At 32.2% G+C, this 22217-nt stretch overlaps 2 protein-coding genes across 2 annotated transcripts; both read right to left on the reverse strand.

Annotated features, from left to right (window-relative positions):
- Positions 1-13008: 13008 nt before the first annotated feature.
- On the reverse strand, positions 13009-15487 carry LOC109212930 (40S ribosomal protein S28). Its single transcript, XM_019376661.1, has 2 exons — positions 15400-15487; positions 13009-13507 (listed from the first exon to the last, which is right to left on the reverse strand). The coding sequence occupies exon 2, from the start codon at positions 13504-13506 to the stop codon at positions 13309-13311; it is 198 nt and encodes a 65-aa protein (XP_019232206.1). The 5' UTR covers position 13507; positions 15400-15487; the 3' UTR covers positions 13009-13308.
- A 1122-nt stretch (positions 15488-16609) lies between these two features.
- LOC109212931 (IQ domain-containing protein IQM6-like) lies at positions 16610-21385 on the reverse strand. The gene is made up of 9 exons (XM_019376663.1): positions 21244-21385; positions 19434-19911; positions 19218-19332; positions 19057-19122; positions 18876-18964; positions 18689-18776; positions 18063-18302; positions 17870-17971; positions 16610-17567 (listed from the first exon to the last, which is right to left on the reverse strand). The coding sequence occupies exons 2-9, from the start codon at positions 19904-19906 to the stop codon at positions 16881-16883; spliced, it is 1860 nt and encodes a 619-aa protein (XP_019232208.1). The 5' UTR covers positions 19907-19911; positions 21244-21385; the 3' UTR covers positions 16610-16880.
- Positions 21386-22217: the final 832 nt, after the last annotated feature.

Consider the following 22217-nt stretch of genomic DNA (forward strand, 5'->3'; position numbering starts at 1 on the left):
GGGGAAGAAGAAGAAGAAGAACAAGAAGAAGACATACAATATACATACAAAATTTTATTAAATTGTATTAAAGTGGCATTATAGTTGCATGTAAAATATATTTAAATTGTATTATGTTGTAATTATATTTTATTTATTTGAATGTTGTACGAAAGTTAAAAATAGTTATATAATGTAAGAATCGTTGTACGAAATTTGTATTTAAGTTATAAATACTATCTTTTTACATAAAGTTGTTGATATGTATTCAAATTGTATTAAGAGGGGAATTTTGAATGGGTTTTCATAGAAGAAGAAAAACACACCACATAAAAAATATATACAAATCATATACGAAATATATACAAAAGACATATTGTATATATATTTTATGAAAATTATATTTAAGTTGTATGATATTGTAGTTGTATTTAACTGGGTAAAAGTAATGTATGAAAGTTGTAGATAAGTTATAAATAAAATGTACACTATATAGTTAACTGTATAAAATTTATTTTTAGTTTATATGTTATTGTAGATGACAAGAGGGTTGCTCCGATGGTAAGCAACCTCCACTTCCAACCAAGAGGTTGTGAGTTCGAGTCTTTCCAAGAGCAAGGGGGGAAGTTCTTGGAGGGAAGGATGCCGAGGGTCTATTTGGAAACAGCCTCTCTACCCCAGGGTAGGGGTAAGGTCTGCGTACACACTACCCTCCCCAGACCCTACTAAGTGGGATTATACTGGGTTGTTGTTGTTGTTGTTGATATTATTGTAGATATATCAAATTTGTATCAAATATGAATATTCCAGCATTTAACTTGTTTGTCTTAGGTGTTGTCTATCGTCAATGTCTCTATTGTTTTGGTTTGGTGCTGCTTTTTTGTTGAAGCTATTAAAATAGTTTTATAAGATTTGGTTCTCAATTAAGTCTTGAACTATTTTACGTCACAGTGGTTTGACATTATTGGAACTGCTATACTACAGTTAAGGCACTAGTGGAAAGAGGAGAGGAGAGAAAAAAGGAGAAAGGGTGTAACTGAATCTACTAATTTAAGGCACTAATAATGGATTGTATATGGAGAGAGGCAACAAATAATATGGAAAGAGGAAAGGAGAGAAAAAAGAAAAAGGGTGTAACTGAATCCCCTAATTTAAGACATTAATAATGGATTGTATATAAATTGTAAGCAAACTTCATTTATGGCGGGTAATATACAAAATTAAGACAATTTTGCTACATAAGTTTCAAATATTGTATAGGAACAAAATATTGTCTAGTCCGAATTATTGTAGAAATGACACCAGGTAGCCACTCTTGAGATCTGCTATTGAGGAATTAGCCGGTGCGTCCTGAATTTTAGTTTTACAATTCAAATTTTCAGGACAAAAATGTCATGGATTGTCCTGAAGCTTATTTCTAAATAGGATCTATGGGAATGGCTATTTGTTGCACTTACCCCTGTGTACATGAGGCGATTTGGTTCGATTTTTTGTTAAACCAAAATCAAGCCAACTATGTCGGTGACGAGTTTCTAGCGTATATAAAATTTTAATTCGTACTCTGTCAAATAATAGTATAGAAAGTGTCGAACCCACAGAGATTGGTTTATCTATTCTACAGATGTTTCTTGTTTTAGTTACTATTTGAGAAAATCAGAAAGAGTTGAGTTTTAAATTAACTAACTAAAAATGCACGAATGGAGCAATAGAAAATATTTTTGTTTTTCACAGATATAATAAAAAGGTGTTGGGATCCTGACTTCACTTAATATTTTTATTATATAGTAGATACATTTATCCTTCAACTTCTATTTCTCATAAATGTATAAATACCTCTCACGATTGCATTTATATATTATTACTATAGTTGAACAATTAAATGCACCCCTCTCGGTTATACAAATTAATCGTTAAAATAGTAATATTAAAGAACCAGAAATATATACTTGAACTAAAGTATGCTCTTTTTTAGTAAGTCCCTTTCGGTTACCCTACTTGTTATAACTGATTACTACAATATTCGCCTCTTTCGATTACAAATAAGTGTAGAATCAATTTTAACATATATGAGCTAGATGTCACTAAATATAGGTTAACATCTATCAATACCAAAATTAAGTATTACTTCTTTTGCCTCTTTCGATTACAGAATTAGTAAGAAGTTAATATGTAGTACGAAATAGATAGATGTTAACAAATTAAATAACACTCAACTATAAAGCAGATAAAATTTAAATAAAAAGCTTCAGCTCAAGCATGTGAAATTGAAGAATAATATCTACTATTATATAAAAATATTAAGATCCGTCATTTTTTCCAACACAAGAAAAGTTACTCCATATTGGAGCCAATACCGACAACGGAAATAATCTTGCATATTAAATAAGAAAATAGAAAGAAATATTCAAGAGAATTTCCTCCTATTTAATTAAAAACAGGAACCAGAGTAATTTTCAATACTACAATTTATTCAGAACTAGAAATGAAGCCAGAGTAGTGGATAAAAGAAGAAACAGAAGCAAAACTAAAGAACAAAGAGAAAGGAAAAACTTTCTGCTCAATATTACACTTCTCAGATTTCTTCCCCCTTTCCTTCACGAACGATGCCTCTTTATAGGCAAGCCATGACAAGGTTTTCAATTATCTTCTGGATATGAACTTGTCATGGCTGGTTGTGGCCTTGTTATGCTTGGTTATGAGCTTCTTTGGTTATGGATCGGTTATAGTTTATTGTAGCCGGTTGTGAGTCGGCTATAGTTTGTTGTAGCCGGTTGTGAGTCGGTTGTCCTTTGTCATGGCAGATCACGTCTTTCTTTAGCACCATATTATACTCTGCTTTAGCTTGTCCGTTTTTCTAATTTTTTCTCTGTAATCTTCTCGTTCCCGGACCAATACTTCTGTAACCTTTCCTGCATAATTTAGACAAAGTATGGAAGAAATATGATAGTTTTTTTTTGTGTTTTTCAAAGAAATTATATGTTAAAAATCAAGTAAAATGCACTTATCAGTCGGTTTACTAAATTTATAATCAATCAAACCAGCATAAACTCTATTTTTCGGTTTCGGTTTTAATCGATTTTCTCGGTTTCCTCAATTTTTTAATTTGTTTTTTATTTTCTTTATTATGCTTGAAAAAGAGATCAAATAATCACGAATCATAATTCCAAGACCTTTCATAATAGAAAATGTCAACAGATATGTGATGACGCAATATTCACTTTGCCCCGTGGGATTAGGTTCTCGGAGATGTTAAATAAGATTTTAAATAATTAATCGATTAAGAGAATTTAATACCAGGAAAGAGTAAATAAGTCAAACTATAATTCTTCAACATTAATGACAAAAAGAAAGAAAATATTGTTACCAAAAAATCAAAATAAAAAAGAAAACATAATCTATATCTATCTATACTATATTAAAAGCACGAAGGCCCTTAGCGAAATATCGTTCGCCTTTTTTACCCTTTAAAATAGAATTTACAATGGACAAAATAGTCATTTAATTATTTTCCTAATATTTATGAGACATTAATTAAACATTGTATATTTACTTCCTTATAATTTGAACTATATAAAACTTCTAATATTTAGAAATTTAATTCACCTAAGGATTTTATATCGTTAAATTTTTTAATATGGTATCCAAATCAGTCTAGAACTCTTTACCTCTAATAAATATGCCTAAAAGTACTTCTAATATGGTAATACGAGATAATTATAGTTTTCCTCTCTTCTTCAATCTCTCTTGCCCTTCTTCAGTTATACTCTTTTCTTTCTAATAGACTTTCACGAGAGATACACTTTTAGTTTTTTTTTTCTCTCCATTTTAGCTTCTTATTTTAGTTGTTGGAGTCGTATTTTCAAGTAAATTTATTAGAAATTTATGATGCATTGATTTTTTTGTAGAAGAGATTCAGATTCTTGAATTTAGTCAATTTTATTTTTGAGTTGTTTTTTAAATCCAATTGTATGCAATTATATTAATTTCATAATTTGTTGGGAATATTGCTGGGTATTTAGTTAGAAATCCTTTATTGGAGATGGATTATTTTATTTTGATTAGAAGTTAATTTTGCTACAGGTTTAGAAGAAATCTACCTGCAGATTGTAGGAGTTCAACAAGCACTTTGCATTGGTGCATTACGGCAAGTAAAGGACTTATCATCTTGTATGCCAATTAAATTTATATCATAAATTGCAATTAGTTTCTTCAAACTATAATACTTATTTTCATCTTGGTGTTCTTCTGCCGCATATTTTCATGCAAATATGATTATGCCTTCCAAAAAGTCATTTCAATTGAAGACTTTATTTATGATATGTAGTGATTCTTATTCTTTGAGATTTATAAAGAATTGTCATTTTTTTTAACATGTCGTGCATGGGTAATTCTTCACCTAATTGATTTTTAACTATTTGAAATAGAATTCTTATTGAATAAAATATAATTAAATATTTAAAATTTGATATGAGCTAATTAATATTATTTATCTTTTTAAGTTTGCAACCGCACAGCCTATTATTTTTTGGCAATATTATTTATACACATGATTTGCAACATTATACAACATTATACCATTATTATAATCTATCTTCTATAATATACTAAAAGCACGAAGGCCCTAAGCGAAATGTCGTTTGCCATCCTTTTAAAATAGAGTTTATAATGAACAAAATATCATTTGATTATTTTCCTAATATTTGGCAATAGTTATTTTAATTGATTTCCTACTATTTAGGAGTAGTTACCTTTTAGATTTAGTTTTTTTTTTTTGTTTTTTTTTGTTTGTTTGTTAATGAACTAGGAAATTTCGTATATTTTGACATAAGTAAATTTTTTTACTCTTAGTTATTTAATTGTTATATAAATTATTTTCTTATTTGTTGTAATTTTGAGGATTAGTTATATAAATCTTGTGAGTACAAACAAATTTACAATACACCTAAAATAATTTAATTGATCGCTGCATAATAAAGTTCGTAGAATTTAAATATGCATTCTTTGTAGTGAGTACAACTTTTGGTAACTGAAAAAGAAATATGATAACTTATGAAATTTATTTGGTGCAATTATAAAAGTATACATTTTCTTAAGTTGAGAATAATGACTAATCACTGAGGACTTCTTTTTTTGTATATTTCTTTTATTGAGTTAGCTATATATGGTAAATTCTTTTTATGTTTACGATTTTACACTTTATTTTATAACTCAAGTTTCAATTATGTTATATCTATATTTATTAAGATAGGGTACACGCGCAACCCTAAGACTAGTACTATATTAAAAGCACGAAGCCCCTTAGCGAAATGCTATTCGTCTTTTTTACCCTTTAAAAACATATTTTACATTGGATAAAATTGTAAACTCAAAAAACTTTCCTACTATTTAAGAGTTCGAAATCAAATAAGTTTTGTCTAAATATAATTTTGTGTTGGTATCTTTTCCTAATAAGAAAAAAAAATATTAAGACAACAAAAAGAATAAAAAAAGTAGGAGAAAAGTTTTTTTTTCCAACAAGGGAAGCCCACAATTTGTGTAAATTTTTTTATTCTTTGTCCTTTAATCATACAATACCAATTCTAACTTTTTATTTTCTTCTCTTATGAATTATTTGTTGTTCTTAAATTTAAAGCATACATAATTTTAATACGAAATTAAATCAAAAGAAGGGGACACATAATAGATCACTGAGCCTTTAAAGTTATCTTAATTGTTTCATGCTTACCTAGGCTATCCACTACTTTATCAACTGAATATGATAAATATTGGTCATTTTCAAGAGTAGATATTTTGTTTAAATTATATTTTCAACATCTTATTTTTTTTTTTAAAAGATTATACACATTCTTTTTATCCTCCACGGAGGCATTTGGATGGATTGTTTTCTTCATCTTTAAGTCATATATACTTTTTTTTTTCTCCTTTTGAACAAAAGCAAAAAGTAGTACCCTAATAAGTTTCAAAGTTTAAGAAAGACAAAACAGTGGGATGAACCCTAATAAGTTTCAAAGTTACTTTAGAAATGAGTAGAGAATAAAGAGACATATTATACCATGCTTCGCTATAAATAATTGATAAGTCACAGTCAATCCCATAGGTTTCCACTATGCAGTCATCAGGGGCGGATTTAGGGGGGCGGGAGGGTTCACCGGAACTCCCTTCGCCGAAAAATTATACTGTATATGTAAAGTAAAATTTATTTTTTACCTCTATATTAAGTTTTGAACCCCCTTAACAAACCCAAAAGTGTAGTTTAGTGGTCAAGTGTCTAAGCAGTTTTTACTATGAGATTTATTTACTAAGTAAGCAAATAACGTAGCATTTGAAGGGATGCGACTGTTAAGCAAAAGGTACGAAAGTTGGCTTGGGATGTTAGTAGGCGTATGTTTTTTTTTACATTTATTTAATTGGATATTTTATTTAATAAGGACATTTAGGTAATTTAACTTTCTAGTTTTGGGTTCCTACTTTTAATATAACTAGTCTATGGTTACGCGCGATACGCGTATATTCTATCTCAAAATTTATTATTTTTTGGAAAGATTGTCTTTGAGTTATAAAATAAAAATATAAGTTTCTAAAGACGATGAATGTTGATCGTGTCGCTAAAAAAATTTACTAAATCAAAGCTAATAAAAGAATTTACTATTGAAAGATGATTCACCCTTAGGGGTGTGCATTCGAATCGGTTTATCGATAAATCGAATCGATTATTTGTTATCGAAATCGAAATCGAGAAAATCGAAACCTTATTGAAACGATAACGATAAGCATATGTACAAATCGATAATCGATAAGTAATTATCGATAAGGGTCAAAATCGAATCGATAAATCGAATGCACACCCCTAGACTGTAGACACTTGTTAAATGAGTAATTACTTATTTGTGTAGATTAATATAACATACAGAATGTATATATATTCCGCTACTATTTTGAAAGAGGCTATACAATATTATTTTCCCTAATCTATACCCTTTCCTTTACCCTAAGTCCCTTACCCTATTATTTCCTCTACCACATTTAAAGAATGATCATATTTAAAGATCAAGGAAATGAAGTTCAAATTAATGAAAAACAAAATTAGCCGTGATGATGTGTTTTGTTTTGTTTTGTTTTTTTTTATACCGTTGGAGTGTTGGTGGCATACAATTGATCCCTTACTTTAGTTTTGTTGCATGTGCTTGTTGACACAATTTTTATATTATAAATGGTGTTCGTCTTATTTTAGCTTCCTTTTGTCCATATTAGTTAGGCGCGTTTATAGCGATATACTTTCCGTGGAATCCCGCAAATTTTCTTATTGGTGTAATCGATAACCGAATCGATAAGCCCCCAAAATCGATAAATCGAAATCGAAAAAATCGAAACCTTATTGAAACGATAACGATAAACATATGTACAAATCGATAATCGATAAGTAATTATCGATAAGGGTCTAAATCGAACGCATGGTGGGGACACATAACCAACATTCCTTTAAACCTTCCCCATGTCTCGTGTAGTGTCTCCAATGGTTTCTGTTTGAAGCTCACAATCTCATCAATTTGTTGAGCGGTCTTGTTGGGAGGATGGAACTTGTTGTGAAATTGCTTGACCAACTCATCCCAAGTTGCTATAGAGTTTATGGGAAGCGAGTTTAGCCAAACCTGAGCAGCTCCTGTCACCGAGAATGGAAACAATAATAGTCTGATTGCTTCCGGAGTCACGTTCGGTTGCCTTTGAGTTTTGCAAATAGACAGGAAGTTCTTTAAATGTTGCTGAGGGTCTTCTGTTTGTGTCCCAGAAAAGAGTCCCCTGTTCTGCAACAAGTGTAGCATGTTATTTGTGATCTGGAACGATTCAGCTTGTATCGCAGGCACAATAATGGCAGTGGCCAGATTGTCAGCTGTTGGTTGTGCCCAGTCATAAAGTGCACCCTCAGGCACAGGAGGTGCCAATTGCTCATCCCTGACATTCCCGTTGGGGTCGTTTATGTCGCCCATATCAATTTCGAGTTGGTGTATTTGTTGTGATTGTTGAAGTCTTTTGTTTGCACGATTCAATGCCCGGAATGTCTTCTCGGGGTCTGAGAGTCCTTCAAGCAGTTCTCCAGTCCTTGTAGAATTTCTAGGCATGCACCTGTGCACCCAGATCAACAACCGCAAATTTTCAATGAAAAAAAAAATTGGTAGAGAGAAACTGAATACAACAATAATCTTTGTATTTCTGTCAATGGCAGTTGATAATTTCATTAACTCCCCGGCAACGGCGCCAAAATTTGATCACGCCCAACTATGCCTTATAAAAAGGACTCTGCGGACGTTGCAAATATAACCCGAGTATTACGCCCAGGGTCGAATCCACAGAGAGTTAACCTATCAACCGCTATCTTCAAACCCATCAAGTATTCAGCACCAGTTTCTCAAACATTCAAATTCTCAGTTGAGTGTTCTTTAACGACTAGCTTGCAAGTAACTAAATTAATAAGGTTGTAAACAATTATGGGACAAAGCTAAGGCAATGATTTTCCCTATTGATGGAATCCCTCGTGTTTATGCTCATACAAATTTACCCACTCATCTCTATCAATCTTGAACGCTAATCTTACCGCAAATCTCTCCCGAGTAATCACAGTAATCTACTATTGCACTCTCCCGAGATACACTAGCTTGCTTTATTTAGCACAATTCAATTTAGATTGCACCCAAGACTTCGTTATTCCTAATCCCGCCTTTAAACCCGCAATTATAGATTCCTCTAATAATCTAGGAGTGGTGTTGTTCAACAATACCCTAAATATGCACTCTTTTCCAAGTTATGCACACTAAATAGGTACAGCTAATTGAGGATCCTGTCAATTAACTACAACGAACACGAAGTTGAACAAATAAAGATTAAACTAGCAATTTGTATTCACATAAACAAGAAGTTCATCACCCAATAGGTTCCATCAACGCCTTAGACAAGGAATTTAGCTACTCATAGATATGAGAGAATAAACTACGCTTGAATTCATCATAAAAATCAAAAGAAAGGAAGAAAGATGTTTAGAATACTTGCTCCCAATTGTTTTCCTTGCTAAGAAACCTAAAAAATCAATACATGCCTCTCTTGGGCGAAGTCTAGTGTTTTAAATAGGGTTTAGGTCTAAAAATCCCGTGTTTTACACTTAAATCCCTGAAGTTTACTGTGCCCACCGCGGTTCTACCGCAGTCGCGGTAGAACCGCGGCCAAACGCCCTCGCGGAATCTTCAACTTTCAGAAACTGTCTTCCACCGCGGTTTCACCGCGGTCGCGGTAGAACTGCGGTGGAACTTGTACCCGGAAATTTTGGCCTGTTTTGAATGGGATACTTGGGAAATTCAACAATTGGCCTTTTTTCATCAATAGTTGACTCCAAAACCGCTCCTTAGCCTTCCTTACACCTATATCACCTGCAAATCATGAAAAACACTAATAAGAGCATTTTGTTGTCATTTTTCCACATTAAAAGTTCACAAGAAGGTGATTATTTGGTGCGTGATTATAGTCAAATTCACCTATTATCAAAGAGGTTGGTCATATAGATCCTAGAAAAAAGAAAAGATAAATGAACAATGAATAGTCTAAAAATGATTAACATTGACGGAAAGTTTTACAATAATTAATTAATATAAAAAACCTATCGACAACTATTTGTTGTAATTGATAAAAAAGAAAAATAATAATTAATGACTCAGTTAGTACATTATCTTCCACTATTTCATCATCGTTTGTTCAAGTTGTATTTTAACTAAGTTAAATTTTAAAATATATATTAATCAATTTTGCTCTAATACTTATTTCTTTCATCGCTAGTGGTCTAACAAATTTACCAAATTTATATACTCTATGATTTGTAAGATTTATATGTACTCTATGATGAATGTGGAAGAAAATAGAATTGAGTTCTTTTACTAATTAGTTAAAGTAAATGCTTAATTATTTACTTTCGCTATTAAGTAAAATAATTCTTAATATTAGCTTATATCAAATTTTAAATATTATATTTTTATTCAATAAGAATTCTATTCCAATGGTGAAGATCAAACTTTGTACTTCATTTTGTGGAAGCATAATATTTTTGACTTTCGACAATATTTTTCTTTCTTTCTTTTTCTCTTATACTAATTCAAATAAATACTTTCTTAGTTATTTGTTCTAATTATTGAATGAATTTTTTTAAATGTTTTTCTATATCACATTTGGTTATTTATATTATTTTTAAATGTTTGGGTTATTACAAATTAGGCAAGAAAATTTGAGAATCTACTAATTTGGTTAAGAGATGAAACGTTTTAAGTATTAATTTGGTCATACTTAGGATGCTAAACCTCCTTGTTGGGGGGCTGATCGTATCAATTTGTTTACAAGACAACCCTCGTTGGAGGACAAGTGATCTACTTAAGGAAAACTCTTTAAATATTTTCTTACATAATTTAAATAAGGAAAAATTTAATAATTTTAGTTGATTTCAAACCCCTAAATGCTAGAAAAATAACTTAAATTACAACTCCGTCCAATATAAAATATTTCTTAAAGGGTAAAACAGGCGAACGATATTTCGCTAAAAGCCTTCGTGCTTTTCATATAGTACTAGTTTCTCGCCACGTGCATTGCACGTGTATACCAAGTCAAGGAGTACAAAAAAAATTATACAATTATATCAATATGCCAAGTCAAGAAGTACAAGATTTTATAAAGTAATATTAATAATATTCGAAAGAAAATTTGAGCAAATAATTATACATGAAATTATCAAATACAAGGTAATGTGAGTAATAATGTATTGTTATATGGTGACTTATTTATCGAGATCAAAATAATTGGATTTTGTCTGAATTGCCGAAGATGAAGAATCAAAATTAATTAGATATGTGTGACTTTTTATTTTATTTTAATTTTTTATCATGCTGTATTTTTGACTACCAATTGAAAGCGTGAACATCTGATTCTTATCTAGTGCATCTACAAGTATAATTAAGGATATAAAAAATGAACTATCTTTTTATTACTCTCACATGGTGGTTTAAAAGCCAAATAAATACCTTACATTTTGTTTAAAGAGTGCTATATTAACGTTGGAGGTTAACATCTACATATCAATTTGAACTCCACTGTAGGCTACTCGCCTCATTTCTAAAGCATACGTTGGTCGAATAATTTATCATCTACTAATTCACCTAAATAGTTACTTTACATTTATTTTTCTTTGCTTTCGAACTTTCTGAATGTTCATTAGCTAATAAATTAAATTAAAAATATGCACCAGGCCTAGTGACTTGATATTTTTATTTCAAGAATTTACTGACATTACACTGGAAAGGAAGAGGGGAAAAGGCAGATTAACTGGAGTGTAGGGAATGGTGCATATTTATGAAAAAATTCAAACCGGAAACACAAAATAGAACATCAAGAGAAAATGGCAAACAGTGCAAAGAAATTTAACAACCAGAACTCGGCCAAAATAGAGTACATATTTCACAATGAAGATTTTCATTATAAAATGACTATACCACTATATTGAACTGCTCATTACTGAAGTTTGTTGGTGTTCCTTGAAACCAACATAAAATAAATTTCCTAGTTTATACCTCTATTATAAGTCAATGTTATTATTCCTACTCACTCACAGATTTTTAGAAATCTAAATTAAGAGTACCCTAGTAAAAACAATCTTGGATTTCAAAGATACTTTAGAATAAATATTATATCATTTTTAAAAACACATCAAGCTTCAACTATCCAGAATTAGTAGGCACAAAATAAAAATTACTCCCCCTGTCTCATATTATGTGTCGTGTTTCTTTTTGACACGCCCCTTAAGAAATATTAATTAGGAAAAGGATTGGATTATGTCTTAAGATATATTCTCTCTTCATTGAATATTTATTCTATTTATGTGTTATCTCCATCTTCAAGAACAATTATTACTAAGGGTAGAAAAGGAAAAAAAACAATCAATTTTGTCTTGAACTTCTAAAATGATAAATAATTTGAGACAACTATTTTTAGTAACCACGAATGTTAATATGTATCAAAGATTGGATTGTCAAACGTCAAATTACATGATGTTCTTTTCCAAAAATAACATTATCAAGACATACATTCAGTTCGATAATCTTAAGAAAATGCTAATAACAATATGGCGTCAAATTAAATAATATTTGGTTATGATTCCAAACTTTTAGAGATTTTTAGCAACACAAATAGCAAAGACAATATGATTGGTCGTGAAATATGTTTAACTTAATTAACCAGTTAAACCACAAAAGAACTTTCAAGTGAAATATTTATAAAAGATTATAAACTCGTCTTATATAGTACGCTAAAGCAATAAAATTCTGCATGTAGTAAGGATTCATAATTCTGTTGTATCCCATTGCATCTCTAGATTACCATTCTAGAAAGTTGAGTATTTTTTTCCCCATTGAATCCGTTAATAATAAAACTGAAAAAATGGGAAGAGATCTAGTTCATAAGATTTCTCATATGCCTAAAAGAATATACCATGAAATATCCAATTAAAGTGCATAGAAGAGAAGTACCGCGTCTGTGCTACCAAACTCTTAACTCCAAAAGCCAAATTGATAAGTGAGATACAGTTGCATAATATAGTATAGATAGATATAAATATATAGATATAGATACTGATATCGATATAGATATCTCCTTTAAGTTCTACTAATTTAGTTATGGCCTTAATAGATTCTTTTATAACTGAAAATAATGCAAAACTATAATTACATTTAATCCTACAATCCTCATAACAAATAAACTAATATAGAGAACATGTGCAGTATATAAAATCTTTAATTACCCCCAAAAAAAGTGTCCAGAAATTATTGCTCAACCTGCCTGAATCAACCTTAGATTTGGATTGAATATTTACGGCTACTGAACTTCTACATCTGAATAACTTAAGGCAGCTTGTTTGAATGGCATTATGGACTATTAACAATCTTATCAAGAACAAAAGCAGCAACAGAAAACAAACATAGTATGAATTCAACAGAAGAAAGCCATCGCTTCTACAGAACCAATTCACAGAAATGGAACACCGCAGAAAAGGTTTCAGACATGATAGACGGATGTCAATCTAGCCCACACACAAACAACTAGAATAATTTGTTATTACCATTGATGCAAAAGCTAGCAAAATATTATCATAAAAACTATTCCAAAACCTTGAACTGCACCAAAATTACACGACTATCATCGTTAAAAACATGTTGAAAATTACGAGTCTGAGCAAACAAAACCGAAGACTAAATCAAAGCCAGTACAAGTACTCAAGGCAATTTCAATGTGGCATTCATAATTATGCCCTCAGCGCAATCTCCTGGCCTCCCTCTCAGACTCCAACAGTGTGAGAACATCACCCTCTCTGACTGGTCCCTTGACATTTCTCATGATAAACCTGTTTTGGTCATCAAGAAACTTGACTCTCACCTGAGTCACCTGTCCTCTGGATCCAGTACGACCCATGACTTTCACCACAATCGCATGCTTGGTTGCAGATTCCATTCTGCAAATGCAGAATATATTAGTAAGAAACCATAGTTAAATAATGGAAAACAACTTGGAGGAGGTCAAATAAAACATTAGTAGAAAGAAGCAAAGCACTCTAAAACCTTGCAATCTAATAACTTAAGAACCATCAATAAGCAAAAGAAACAACACTCAACGTGTTGACATACTAAAGCATTTTATCAGAGGCAGATCAATACTTCAAATCAGTAAGTTCAGAACATTTGTGCCCATCACTCATCAGCCACAATAGGTGCAGCTTAATTTAAATATATTATACGGGTTTTTTCATCTATCTGCCACCTGTATATAATGATACAGCAAACAGACATGAGTCACATGACACACACCAGTGATACCGAAAATATGCATTGGAGGTAACTGGACACAAACACAAAGTAACTTAGAAGAAGCTTCCATTACTGCAGGTCCACATATGCATTTCCAACAATACAGCTGCTGATATCTTTTTGTATTTTATGGTACCTCCTTGGTACTGTATTTTATGAAAATATCTTAGAGCAACAAAAAAGCACTCAGATGACCAAAATAGGGCTAAGGAACAGATCGACTTCAAAGTTTTTATCCTTATACACCTCCTTCTGAACAGTTTGCTCTGAACTATTCTTGTATCAAGAATCCATCTATTCCACAATGTAATAGTTTTAAATAATATGGTGGGAAAAATTCCAGGTAAAAGTGGCATATGAAAAGCAGTGTTGTCAAAGGCGAGCTTAAAGCGCGCTTAAGCCCTCAAGCGAGGCTCAAAACACGTTGAGCGCTTCGCCTCGCTTTGTGGGCGCTTTAGTGTCGCATGAAAGCTCTAACACATACTTTTCCTTGCCAATGAGTGTAATCCTGAAAAGGCGACCTTAAACAATTGATATTTCACTTTATCATGATTTTTTTTTTAATTTCTTTATCCATATATTTGTTATTCATGCTTATAATGATTATTCTTGGACTACTGTGCATATTTTTACTTTTTCTCTCGTTGTGCCTTTTTTCTTTAAAGCCCACGCTTTATTTGCGTTTTGCGCTTAAAGCCCCAACGGACCTTAGAGCTTTTTTGCGCTTTTCGCCTTTGATAACACTGATGAAAAGTTAAAGAACCTACACCCAATCGTTTATAGTGTGCCAGGAACCTCATGGGTGCACTTAAAGGCAAGACTTTACCTTTTTTCAGACTAATAAATTCTTGTTTTTAATGACAGAAAATAAGCATTGGAGGTAACCGGACACAAACACAAAGTTACGAGCTTCCATTATTGTAGGTCTCACATATCCTTTCCAACTAAAATCACTAAAATGACGAAACTAGGCTGAGGAGTGTATCCATTTCACAAGTTTTCAACCTAGGTTAATGGTTCTTTTCTCTACAAGCTAATTCCTTATATACCTCCTTATCAGCCTGCTATGAACAATTTTTGTATGCATAGAATGAAACTTCTTTCCATAAGGCAATAATTTTTTATAATTCCCGTAAGTATACAAAAAGAGAGAAAAAAAAAAGGCAAGACTTCACTTTTTTTCCACACAAACAAGTTCTTGTTTTCAATGAAAATTTAAGGCACTAACCCTAAGCAATGAGATAATTAAAATATAAAAAGAACAATGATTTTGTCATTTTGATACACATGTTCCCTTCGTCTTTGATTGATGCAATCTTGTTTTTCAAATACCCATTTTATGAGCATGCAACATTCAGTCAGAAAAATCAAATAACAATAGACATCTATTATTAGATCAATCACACAAATACAAGTTGAGGTAAAAGATTGAATCCTATTATATAATTTGACCAAAAGAAAAACAGCTGATTGAAAAAACATTAAAAACAGAATACTGAAACAACATGATTTGTTTTGGGGGAAAAGAAAAATAGCTTACCTTGGAAAAGCGGAAGAACGAGTTGAAAGCTACGACGGCCAACAAAAGCTCACACAGCGCTAATGAATTTTGAGGTAAAACCCTAAAGAGTATTTTTATATAGTGAAGCTTTTTGAAATTACTTTTGTGTCCCTTGTCAACGCTGTAGACTTAAGGACACTTACGTCAGAAAAAAAAAAAAGACAACAAAATAGAAAAGATATATACAGGAGTATATATATAATAAAATTAAAAAAAAAAAAAAAAAAAAGCAATTCGTAAACTTGTATATTCTTTTTTTAATACGGCCTAATTTGGGATATGGTACTTGTCTCTCACAAACATTGATATTGAATAGTTTTATCCAGCCAAACTTAGATATATAGAAACAAACCACCTAGTTTTTATCTTTGCTAGAATTTGAACAACATTAATTGCTAAAATTGTCATTTTTACATGGGATTTTCCTTTTTTATTTTTTTTGATTGGTCTATAATTAAGGCCCTTCTCTTAAGAGACATTATGTAGTTGCTCAAAATGAGTGAAAATTTTAGTACTACTAACAAGTATATATGAGGTTTTGATGATAACTTTTGCTTTTTTTCAAATAGCTATTGGGGCATAATATACTTTAAATGGTGAATGATGGGATATTGTGACTCATTAGAGAATACTCCCTCTGTTCCAGTTTATGTGAACCTATTTTCTTTTTGGTCCGTTTAAAAAAAATGACCCCTTTCTAAATTTGGGTAACAATTTAGCTTAAACTTACAATTCTACCCTTAATGAGAAGATTTTATAACCACACAAATACTTTGGGCCCCTTTTAGACTTGTTTAAGACCACAAATTTCAAAAATCTTTATATTTTCTTAAACTCCATGCCCAGTCAAACAGGTTCACATAAATTTGAACGGAGGGAGTATATTTTAGGGGAATTTTTCATTTGCTTTTCTTTCAAATTTTATATATGTTAGAGACTCCTTAATAGCTTATACTGATCAGAGGGTTAGTTTTCCTCAACAGTAAAAAACTAAGAATATTATTGGTAGATGTTATTAACCTCTTGGTAATTCCTTTAACTGTCATTCTAATTTTATTTTGATCATAAGTACTCATTTATCTTACAGAAACTTGATTGCTTTCCATGCACTTTGCATAGAGGAATGAAACTTCCTGAAGTCCATATAGATTTTTGAATTAAAGGATAATCAATATTCAGAAGAACACAATTGAGAGAAAAAAACTTTATTTGATCTTTTATTCTAAATAATCTTCAAAAGAATGGACTAAAGAATAATTACATCTTGCTGTACAGGGGGGGAAAATGATTCAAGAGGGAAAAGAGACAAACAAACAAAACTGCAATTTCTCGATTAGTAAGGAATAGAGAAATGCTGAAGGAGAAATCCTAGCAGAAAATTCCCTACTGTGAGAATAATTGTATTTCTCTGAAACTACAAATCACTCAAAACTTGCATCTCTTTTTACTGATGGAGTATCTTATTCAGAGAATACCACCAGTTCAAAACTAGGTCTTTTGCCTTCATTTGCTTCTCTAGAAAAGATGGTAGGAGTATTACGACGAGCAGATCTTGAGGGAGTTGAAAATGCAGTTCTTGGAGACAAATTCACCTCCTCCATAACGCGAAATTGGAGCTCGGATGGATAGTCCCTCATGCATCCAATACGAGGTCCAACTCCCGTTGTCCATCTACAAGAAAATTGATGAGCCAATTGATATGACTTTTTACCTATATGTGAATTTATTCTCTTGATTATCTTTTCTTCGGGGACAGGTTCTTTGTTCTCGTCTTCATTTTCATGATCAAATAAATTCTTCTTTGAAACTGAACATTCCGTATCTGATAAATATTCATCTGGTGTTTCATATCCATCTGCTGGAGTTTCCACAGGCTGCAACATGCTGTCTTTTGGTTCTTGGCCAGTCTCCTTAAACAACTCGAGAATGCCCTCCCTTTCTGGTATTTCAACAGCAATTTTGGGTCGTGATACTCGGGACTTCCCTAAGTCATCCTTGTTAGTAGAATCAATCTTCTTTGTGTCTGAGCTTTTGAGGTTGCTCTCTTCATTGGATTGGCTAAAATCTGGGGCTGATAAGTTATTACGTATGTTGACACCGCATTCCTTCCTGATAAAGGGAGCTTCCTCCTCATAATTGGTGAATTTCTGCAGCATCAGGATTGAAGTTTAACAAATTATCAATACCTCATTTAGCCACTAAGAGTCGAGGCAGTAATAAAGGCGGATTCAAAGTTACATGTTAGAGAGTGTGAAGTATCATTGATCCACTACTCCTTTGTGACAATGAGTATGAGTTTAGCGCATATATATATATACATTTGCATAAAATTTTCTAACAAACCTCGAAATAACAACTCCTTTTGGAATAAAAGTTTTTGTGTTAAAAAGATTTCTTTGTTAGCTAATGCTTAGATTTACTTCAAGAGTGAAGATGTGTTATATCCTACCTGAACAACTGAGACATCAACATTCTGTTGCTTAAGAAATAACATGAATGCTTCAAAATTCTCCTCTGTCGGGAGGTAATGTCCACTCTGAGGCCAGACCGCCTATTTCATGCAAAAAAAAATTTGTTCATCAAAATCAGGTTTTAGAAAAAGAAATGTTACCACATTTGAAACATCATGGCAGTTTTCTTACCTTTATAACACCATCTTCCGCCACTAATCTCCCCGCAGACAATGTGGCGCCACCAGCCAAGAAACTTGAATGCTGAAATGTGCCTTTTTGCTTCATCCCGACATACAAAATCTTGGACACGCTAAGCACAAAGATCCACTTTGCATCTTGAGGGCCTCCCCTTGTATCTAGCAGCCTTCTGCTCTGCTTGTATATGAATTTTCCATCCACAATGACAACTTCATATGCCTCCCTCTCTATCTGTGATTATTCGTAGCTGGTGAGTTACAAACAACATATGCTCTCGAGCATCTTGTCCTACTTCATACGGCCTAGAGTAGTGTAATCTATCTAGAAGTGGAAGAATTTGTTCTCAAATTACCAACAAAAAATAGTTAACAATTGAATTTCTTACAGTAGAATGCACAAATACTTCTATAAACAAGTTATATGAAATAGGAGCTAAGACATCACTTCATATGATTTTGAGTATCTACTGCCATTTGACACAACTCACTACTCTTTATATTAATATAAAAAAAATAATTTCACAAAACCGCTTTAGCCTGATGCATGATGGAACCAAGCATGCATCTGATAACATTGGAGACATTTGATGCTCTATAAAAGAAGAAGAGAAAACTCACCGGACCAAGATACTTGATGCATTCTTGTTGAAGTTTTGATCTAGGACACCTCTCAAGATTCACTTCTTTACCTTCACCGATGTCCAGCCTGCAATGCAACATTCAAGGGGGAAATTCCACATTTTAATAAATCAAAATTGAAGTTTCTTTGTTTGCTTAAATTTCTTGCTAATCTAAGAAACCTAACCAATAGAAGAAGGGTTGTTTACTGTCAGCTTGGAGCCACTTGGTGTAATAAAATCGAAGATTATGACCATAGCGATGTCGAGGATCAATCTGTTCATCATGATGAATTACAAAGATAAACAAAAATCCCACAAAAATGAACTTTGACATTGTTAATCGTCGTTCTTGAGAAGGGAACTTACAGCTTCAAGCCAATGCTGCAAAGCAAGCTTACGCGCTTTTCCATCTTTGGATAGACCTTTACCCACCTACCAACACATGAAAAGTCCTAAAATCATAACTTAATCAAAGAAAAAGAAAAGAACCTGACAGGATGCTAGCAAACTATAAGGTTAATCCATACCTTAGCAGCTCTAGTTAATGCTCTTGACCAGCGAGAAACAGCAGTTTGAGGTTTCTCAGTGTCAAAGAATGATATAGAACTGTGCTTGAGTTCAACAGAATCTAATAGCTTCCACCTATAAAATACACCAAAACGTTCAACGTGCGTAAGGCATGACAATATCATGACAAATATACACAACAAAAGTTCCATAACTATAACTATGAACTATTATACCATCTCTGCTCAACTAGAACAGCACAATCAGCTAGCTGTCTTCGGGTACGAAAACTTTTATATGTCTTCTGCAACTTTACAGCAGCTTGATCTCTACGTTTTCCGCACTCTGCTGGTAGCATCCTAGTATCTTTCTCAGATATGTTATGCAATTTCGGAGAAACTTCTTCTCTGTTCCATATAATGTCTGACCTAATGATCTTCTTGTCCTCCTTATCGGATACAAGAGTCTTAAGTGCAATCTTGGCCTCAAATTCTCTCCTTTTATAGGTAAGAGTTCCCTCAAGGATCATATTTCCAGAACCAAAAGACTTCAATATTGATTTTCTAGTAATTTGGTCATTGAAATTCTTGGGCTGTAATGCAGTCCTCATATCTTCACTTCCTAAACTTAATGTTCTTACCAAATAAGATTCAACCCGAGTATCCAAATCCTCAAAATTGGCAAATGGACAGGAAAATGTTATCCCCATTTCCTCTGTAAAAAAGTCACTAGGATGTTATATGCCAAGTATAAAACCTCAAAAATATGAACATCTGTGAAAATCAAGACAAAGGCATAAGATATTAATTCCATCAACAATTTTCAAGTTTTTAATGCTTAACAAGAGAAACTATTCTCTATAGTTATATATCAGAAAAATCAAAATAGCATAACCAGGAGTCAGATGCTCAAGTTCATTCCTATTTAAACCCAAAAGAAAAAACACAGACCATGTTTCTCTATTTAATTTTATCTCAGGCCAACATTTACAAACACAAAATAAAAATAAGAAGTACTAGAAGTTCTCTACATTTTCTATTGGCATAAAAATCTCTCATAAGGCTAAAAGACTCATAGAAATCATAGGACCAAATTTAAACATACGTGACTAAAACATATTTCCAACTAATTGATATTGTCTACCTAGATGTTTTTCTTCTATAGTGCCCTATCTTTTTTGCATGAATTCCAAAGATTTGAGACATGTAGATTTTTCGAGATAACTGTTTTTAATGTGATTTTACGTCTATCTTGTCCCATTTTAATACCTTCACTCATCATTGTTCATACCTACAGCTGGTGCATGTGGAGGTCGATGCATGAGATTAACAAAACCATCTCAAGCGACCTTGTTTAATGTGCTACTTAATGAAAGAAAAAAAAATATAAAAAAATTTAAATCAGATAGCATTACAGTTTGCATGTGATTTGAGCGTTCACATTTTTAATGGCCCCATTGATGACTACTATCTTACCCAAAACCTCGTTTATCTAATAGAACAATCACAAAATATAACATATTATGTCAACCTTCATATTTTAGTTAAAAAACAAAAACAAAAAATAATAATCAAATTACATTAAAACACATGCATAATCATAAGCTAGATGGTTCTATTATGCCTTTGGCCTACAATATATTTTTTTGCATAGAATTCCATCATAAATGTATGAATGCCTCAGGAACAGGATCAAAGCATAAACATTTTATTGTGATAAACAAAGTAATTTTATGGGGCTAATTGTACAATCCAATCCATCTCCTGAAAACAATATGCCCATATTAAACTTCAAAGCTACAACAGCAATATAACAAAAAATAAGCAAAAATGAAGAGCAACATGGACAATGGAGATGTTTAAGTCACAAGAATTGTGAATGGAATACATGAATATAAGGTTGAAGCTGACAAATTATTAATAAAGAAAACGACACAATACTAATGCATAATCCAAAAACAACATGAAACAATGTTAAAAGATCTTATATTGTTTAAGCTTATCACACTAAAAAAAGAAAGACAATAATTTGGTAACAACTTTTTACCTTATCCGATACCTACGAGAATGACAATTTATCAAATTTGAATATTGAAGGCTGAATCTTTGGAATGCAGAAGGAAAGAGAGGAAACCAGAAATAGAAAGACAATGTTGTGTTGGTGGAGAGAAACCGACTTGAGAGATGCCGCAAAGTGTGGGATTTTTAAGGGAAAGGAAAGAATTTGGGTTTCCTTCTATTCAGAGTGCTAAATAATTAAGCTAAGCAAACCTGCATGAAAAAAATTTACTTACACTTTATTTAACCAAACAAATGAAAGCAAAAATTATGGTTAAGTAATATTTGTATGTATTTTTACTTTAATTCCAAACTATTAATGTTAAACTGTTTAATTTTGACGTAAATATCACATTGGGCGGATAAGTATCTATTTAATTTAATTTGTATTACACTCTCCTTTAGATTGTCACGACCCAAATTCTCCCTCCGTGAATTTGTCGTGACGGCACATAGTCTTTACGACTAGGTAAGCCTAACATTTGCGGAAATGAAATGAAAAACATAAAAATTAACAACTAACAGTAACAGATAATTTAAATAAGCATTTGAGATGCTGCTCGGCATATACAATAATCAACTCTCGAAAAACACACAACTCTCCCAAGACCCGGAACATCGTAAGTCATAAGCTTCAAAGAAATTTCTAATTGTTCTATACATCAATGTGTAAAGAAATAAGGGAAGAATCGACATAAGGGGATAGAGGGGGGACTCCTAGGTCTGCGGACGCGGGCAGATGTACCTTGAAGTCTCCTGAACAGCAGCAACCGTGCAACTAAACTCGAGGCTGGTAGGAGGTACCTTGGTCTGCACACGAAAAATATGTGCAGAAGAGGCATGAGTACACCACAACGGTACCCAATAAGTGCCAAGCCTAACCTCGGTCGAGTAGTGACGAGGTCAGGTCAGGGCCCTATATATATATATATATATATATATATATATATATATATATAGACG

This window comes from Nicotiana attenuata, unplaced genomic scaffold (genome assembly GCF_001879085.1).
Source record: "Nicotiana attenuata strain UT unplaced genomic scaffold, NIATTr2, whole genome shotgun sequence".
In the NCBI taxonomy this organism is placed as follows: Eukaryota; Viridiplantae; Streptophyta; class Magnoliopsida; order Solanales; family Solanaceae; genus Nicotiana; species Nicotiana attenuata.

Bases quoted from the DNA above. Each gene is read 5' to 3' on its own strand.
- LOC109212930 (XM_019376661.1), bottom strand. From the start codon at position 13,506: ATGGAATCTGCAACCAAGCATGCGATTGTGGTGAAAGTCATGGGTCGT.
- LOC109212931 (XM_019376663.1), bottom strand. From the start codon at position 19,906: ATGGGGATAACATTTTCCTGTCCATTTGCCAATTTTGAGGATTTGGAT. The intron at 19,123-19,217 runs GTATGGATTAAC...ATGTGTTGGTAG, and splicing joins CATTAACTAGAGCTGCTAAG to GTGGGTAAAGGTCTATCCAA. The intron at 18,777-18,875 runs GTTAGGTTTCTT...GTTGCATTGCAG, and splicing joins AAACAACCCTTCTTCTATTG to GCTGGACATCGGTGAAGGTA.